Source organism: Sinocyclocheilus grahami, unplaced genomic scaffold (genome assembly GCF_001515645.1).
Source record: "Sinocyclocheilus grahami isolate Dianchi unplaced genomic scaffold, SAMN03320097.WGS_v1.1 scaffold802.1, whole genome shotgun sequence".
In the NCBI taxonomy this organism is placed as follows: Eukaryota; Metazoa; Chordata; class Actinopteri; order Cypriniformes; family Cyprinidae; genus Sinocyclocheilus; species Sinocyclocheilus grahami.
Genome location: NW_015505981.1, coordinates 99619 through 105914, shown reverse-complemented (window position 1 = coordinate 105914; position 6296 = coordinate 99619). Strand labels below are relative to the sequence as shown.

Here is a 6296-nt window from a genome sequence, read left to right as displayed (position 1 = left end):
CTGAGGACTCTCAGCTGTGACCAATCAGCCCGTGATGAGCGTGTGCAGGTGTTCCTCGTCCGTTTCCTGGGCAACGCTGATGTGAGCTCGGGACGCTCGTCACAATATATATATATATATATATATATATATATTATTGCCAACTAAGTTTCAGTCCATAGTAGGTAGGACAGAGGCTTGTTTTGTTTCCACAAGCTTTGCAAAAAGGTCCAGAAAGCTCTGCTGAAATTCAGCCTGTTGGTGTCTCGTGTCTGCAGCTTCTGCCCGTTCTTCGGCCAGTTCTCTGAGATGGTCCTCACTGCAGAACACAAGATCCAGGGGGCGAGGTTGGATCCAGATCCAACTCCTCCCACCTTACATATACCTAAACCTACCCATCTCCACCCTCTGATCCCTAAACCCACCAATCTCCACCCCTAAACCTACCATCTCCACCCCGTAGATGTGGATCCAACCCCGCCCCCTGGATCTTTGTTCTGCAGTGAGGGGCTACTGAGTTCTCTCGCTCGGGCCACAGCCTCTCTCGACTTGTGCTCCGCCAGCATCTGTAAGAAAGGATCCATTGCAGTGTTGGCTTCCTTCCGCCTGGCCTCCTCCATCTCCCTCATTTCCTTCATTGCCAACATAACAAGTGTGTCTCCTCTTTTCCTCTTTCCTAGCATACAAACATAAATAAATCCACACATAAAATTCCAGTCTAACCCTAAACCTATAACCCTATTGTACTAATTGTACTATGTATAAGCAATTTAACTGCACAGTTTACAAATACATCTTTCTTCACAGAGTTAAACCATGTAATTAACCACGGTTTTACTACAAATAAAACCAAAAAAACCATGGTTACTATAGTTAAACCATAGTAAACAAAAATTAACCATTGTTTTGCTACACTACCCATAGTTTAACCATGGTATTTGTAGTAAAACTGTGGTTATACAAATGGTAATCAATACGCCAAAAAACCATGGTTACTACACTTTTACTATAATAAAATTATGGTTAATTTTAGTAAGGGTTTGCTTTGTACCAATGCTTAACTGGTTCATAACTAAATTTTATGTATTTATCATATTTCTAGCTTTATTTAATAGTTACTTGCCTTTTACAGATGTGTTAGTGTCACTGGCTTCCAAACGGATGCCTGCCGAATCTTTGCTTTCCACATTTCTATTGTATGCTGGTTTGTGGCCAAGGATTGCATCCATGGATGCATACCATTTTTCTGTCCATTGATCAGAACCATTTAGGTTGTTGTGCTCTTTAAAGGGGTCATTGGATGCTACACGCACTTTTACAAGTTGTTTGAACTGAAATGTGTGTTGGCAGTGTGTGTACACAACTACCCTATAATGATAAACCATTCTCTTCTCAAATACTTTTCTTGGAAAAACTCTATTGTGCTTTCTTTTTCTTTTTCTTTTTTTTACAACTACTACATTACTTAATAAACTGCATTGTATGTGATTTATGATTTAATTTAATAACCAAAAAAAAAAAAGCATCATTTGTATTTAATAGATTAATTTATTTTGAGAATTTATTATTTGAAGCTTCATCTTTCTTGAATATATGCTCATTTCCTCTTTATCAAATTGCTGTTCCTCTTATGTTTGGATGCTTCCACCCCTTTTCACATCTGTGAACCATATCTAGTACTCACTTTAACATATAGGTTGACTTATTCATCTTTCATATCTACATTTGACTGGTTATGATGGACCAGAACTTTTGCATCATATTATGCATCTTTTGTGGTAAGTTTGCTCTTTTTGTGCCTTCTTGTGTTGCAAGTCTTAAACCTTTTTGTACATTCTTGTAAGATTGTAATCAGTGGTAATAAGATGAACTTTGAATGCACTGCAATATTCATGCTGTTGTACACAGAGATAGATGAATGATTCAGTGTGTCGTTGTAGGAATACAATTTAAATTTCTTACAGTTTTAGTTTGACTGTAGAGTTACAGTTACTCAACATTCATTGTTAATCATAACATCTCATTTTAAATAACCTCACAAGTTAAAAACCTTGACCATCTTTTTAAAGTAATAGCATATGTAATAGCATGGTCAGTCCTATGATATGGATGAAAATGAAAAATGTCCTTTTAAGGCAAGAACATAATCGATTAAGTGTGAACTTCCTTTTATACGTTAAATGCCTCTGTCTAAATTAGTCTCATTTGAGATTTCTGCTTTCACTCATGCACACAAATATGCATCTCTGAGAAATGAACTGCAAAAAATAACTCATAGATGCACTTGACAGCTTTTCATATTTGAATCTATATATTAGAATGAAAAACAATTACACTTAAGAGGAAGATTTTGTTAGGCACAGTGTGCAGCAGAGTGCTTGTAACTTTTTCCGCTGTTACTATTTTCACAATCTAGCATGGCTTCAAGTTCTTCAGTATTTATTATTATTATTATTATTTTGGTTACAAGACATTTTTAATGTTACTTTATATTGTAATTGCTTCCATTGGGGCATCATAGTGATATGCTGAGCAGGTGTTTGATGTCTGTTAGCCTATTACAGCATGTATTTTAACATGACTGGATTGACCAATAAGCAAGTAGGAATGGAAAAATGCATTTTATACATTTTAATTATGTCAAAAATGCAGTCTCTAGTTATTACTGCGTTTTTTTTCTGTACACTTTAGTATCTCAGTCGGTGATGGCTTTTAACATTGATCCTTCTACATGGAAAACTTTCACTGCACCACAGTATGCATCCTTTGGCTATAAGATTATACAGAAAGACGCATCAAGGTGAGAGCAACACAACCACTGATAATGTTTGGAAAGCACACTATTGCCAGTACTCACCACACTGCCATCAGCCGCCCAATAAGACAGGAAGAGGCTGTAAATCCAACATAGTTCAACCACCACAGTTAGTTTTGTGTTTACATGCCCTTTAATGGTAAATCTGAAATAGATGCTACTACTAGATAATAGCTTTTGTGCGCCATTGTACATAATGAAGAATTATACTGGTTATCAAAATGTTTATTTAAACTTTGTGTGACTTCTGAATCATCATTGAATCATCGAATTGTATCTTTGACTGTAGCACCCCCTGTTGTCAAATATTGAACTTACTGACAAATATTGAAATTGAACTTACAGCATTGAGCTTACCCAATATGCAAACCTTGAAATTAATGATTTATATATGAATGACCTGTAAAATGCTTCTCTTCACAAAATGACAGCTTCTTAGACAAAGTTGCATTCATATGTGATATGATATAAAAGCATAACAGCTAAACCTTTAACAAAACATCAGTCAATCAAGCATTTTTTACTATTATGACAGAACTGGGCTGGCAGTGATGCTTGACATATTTGGTCATACGGGGTTTCAATAAAAAAAATAAAAACCTAACAATAGTACGCACAAAAATTTGATATGCTGTTAGGCTTGTGAATATTAAGTCGTCTGCGTTGATTCGAACTGATTGGCTAAAATTAACAACGCGGATAGACATTAGTTCCGCCCACTACCGAAAGAACCAACCACCTGTGGCTTCTATTTTTCAGGATGAATAATTTTGAGCGAACTCAGACATTTTTGACAGGGGGAAAAATAATATAATTTAACATTAAGCAGTCTTTCGAGTTGACGGTGCGTCAAATATGCTGCGCATCCATTGATAGTGAAACACTCAAACGATTAAGTATAATCGAAAGAAGTATAGGCGAGTAAGAATATATTCCCCGCTTCCACAGACAAGGCTTAAGCCTAGTCCCAGACTAAAATGCATGTCTGGGCTGTTTTACCTGAAAGAAACCATTGTTTTATCCCAAGATGTACACAAGTAGCCTGCCCCTGACGTGATACGTCAATGAGAGTGAGCAAGCATCACCTACTGGAGGCTGTGCATAGGCGGAGGGTGAACCAACTCCAGGGTAAGGCTAAAAGCAGCCAAATGTATTAAACATCATAAACCCGTCTTATTAGACAAGAACCAGACATGGGTGTCATGTAGGCTAAACAAATGTTTAATGGGACTGAATTTGTATTTAACGTGATTGCAGTTTAATAAAAATGTTAGAAATGGATAATTATATAACGTTTCCTTTCCACTGTTATTAAAACAGCAAATAAATTACATATAGAAAGTGACATTATCACTAGCATTGATCTATCGCGACTTTAAGCACTCTCAAAAAGACAAAACTATCGTTATAATCACTGAAGCTGTATACACTGTTAAATGAATCTCTTACTTACATTGTACGTACATCTGCGCTTTGTTGTTTATGATGAGAGAATTCGCAAGAGTCTGGAATTCAGTCAGCGAACGCGCGCGCACTCAACAAAACTGATGAGTTTGAATGATGACTCATCTGAACGCTTCTGATTGGCCATTGCATTCCTAAGCTCAACAGATATGTGTATGATTGGTTAAAATGCGCAACACTGTAAAAACGCCTAAAATGAAATACGGTGCAACATGAGCAAATTCACTTTGTTAGTCCCCGTGGCCACACAGCCTTACACACACTCCGCCTATTGCGTGCTTCTATAGCTGAAACTTGGCAGACACAAACATGCCACGGATGTAGATTACTGAGAAAGAACATCACCCATATTCCTTTTTTCTATTTTGCTTTTCACTGCACAACAGAACGCACGCCAAGAGAGACAGCTGACAATGTTAATTGTCCTCCATGTGTTTTTCTTCTCTAGTCACTTTTGATCTCGCTAGTCATTCCTACAATCAACAAGTGTGTTGTATCGCGGTCTAGATTATAAGGCTAAAAATCGGTCTTCATGTCTGTGGTCTCCCATGGTTTTAAAATCTGTTAAGATTTGAAAATCGTCTAGGGTGTCCCAGGCCATATGCTAATATGGGACAGTCTGTCAGCAGTCGTGGGCGGGTCCTGAGCAATGTGACGTCATATTGCTGTTTATGTTTTTTGGGGATTAAAAATAAAGTTGTGAATTGATTTTTATCATTGTAGGCTGGTTGTGTCCACACACTGCTAAGACACATTATATGCAAACACCATGTAAAAGTGAATTTTGCATCCGATGTCCCGTTTAAAGCAACTCTATGTGGTTTTGTGTATTTTTGCGACTTTAGAGCCCCCTACAGTTAAGTGAGTGGAATTCACTTAAGTGAGTCTTAATTACAGTGGATACTGTACACTGTAAAATTCAATAGTTTACCTTACTTAGATTTCTTCTTTCTCTTTTATCATCATAGTTCACTTTTTCTGATGTGGTGCTGGTGGGAATAGCAGGTCAGAGGGGTCGGTTTGGTTCTTCTTTGGCCAGTCCAGCAGATCTGAATAATGATGGTTACATGGATGTGCTGATTGGAGCTCCTTTAGAGGAGGACGGACAGGGCAGCATCTACATCTTCAATGGAGGAGTAAATCAAATAAATCCCACATATTCACAGGTGAAAAAGACTTGGTTGGTGGCAGTTTAAGGGCAAAGTAGCACCTTCCATGCATTAATTTTCCTTGGCTCACTTCAGGGGCTTAAAACATACACCCCCAAACCCCAACAGGACCTCGCCGCTATTTTGATAACTCCGCCCCACACGTACGTGCACAACCCTGGCAGCGACGATGGCAGAGTCTGCTATGCCTGCCGGCCGCAGCAAATTCAAGCAAAAACCAAGATAGAAAAGTTGTGTGAAAAAGCTAAATCAACGTAACTCACCTATCAAGAAGTAGCAAAGCAACCTTGGCGTCAGATTCCCTTCTGCTCCTTGAGTTCTCTCCACCGCTGGAAAGTTGCTCCAATATTTACGTGGGTCCTAGCCCTTGCCTGATCGTAACCCTTCATTTTAATGTTTTGTTCCTCCGAAATTTTCTTCTTTTTTATCTGCCAACTCTCGCTATCTATAGTCAATCTGCTAATATCCATCCTGTGCACTCACTGAGCGCTCTCTTCTCCCTATCATTACTAGACACGCCCCTTACTGCTGATTGGCTGCGAGTGTGTTTTGGGACTCGGTCCGACACAGTGGTCAAAAGCGTTTTCTAAAAATCGCTTAGTGCACCTTTAAGTTATTTTGTTTGTGTGCTGAAGAGATTTAAGTTGTAAACCTTAGGCCTTCTGTTTGATTGTTAAACAACACTTGCAGGCTGAGGAGACTGTTGAAGCTGTGTTTATTGAAAAACTGCACAAGTTAAAGATCCGCAACCTCTCATGCTGCCACAATACACACACACACACACACACACACACACACACACACACACACACACACACACACACACACACACACACACACACACACACACACACACACACACACAAAAA

The 6296-nt window shown here is 38.5% G+C and overlaps 1 protein-coding gene across 1 annotated transcript in view; it reads left to right on the top strand.

The window, feature by feature from the left end:
- The first annotated feature begins 1668 nt into the window (after positions 1 to 1668).
- Positions 1669 to 6296, top strand: part of LOC107561991 (integrin alpha-X-like) — a 14386-nt gene continuing 9758 nt past the window's right edge. Inside the window, exons 1-4 of the mRNA XM_016246546.1 lie at positions 1669 to 1757; positions 2671 to 2779; positions 4855 to 4909; positions 5227 to 5438. Coding sequence (XP_016102032.1) covers positions 1715 to 1757; positions 2671 to 2779; positions 4855 to 4909; positions 5227 to 5438 — 419 coding nt within the window. The 5' untranslated portion in view covers positions 1669 to 1714. The remainder of the gene's footprint in view (positions 1758 to 2670; positions 2780 to 4854; positions 4910 to 5226; positions 5439 to 6296) is intronic.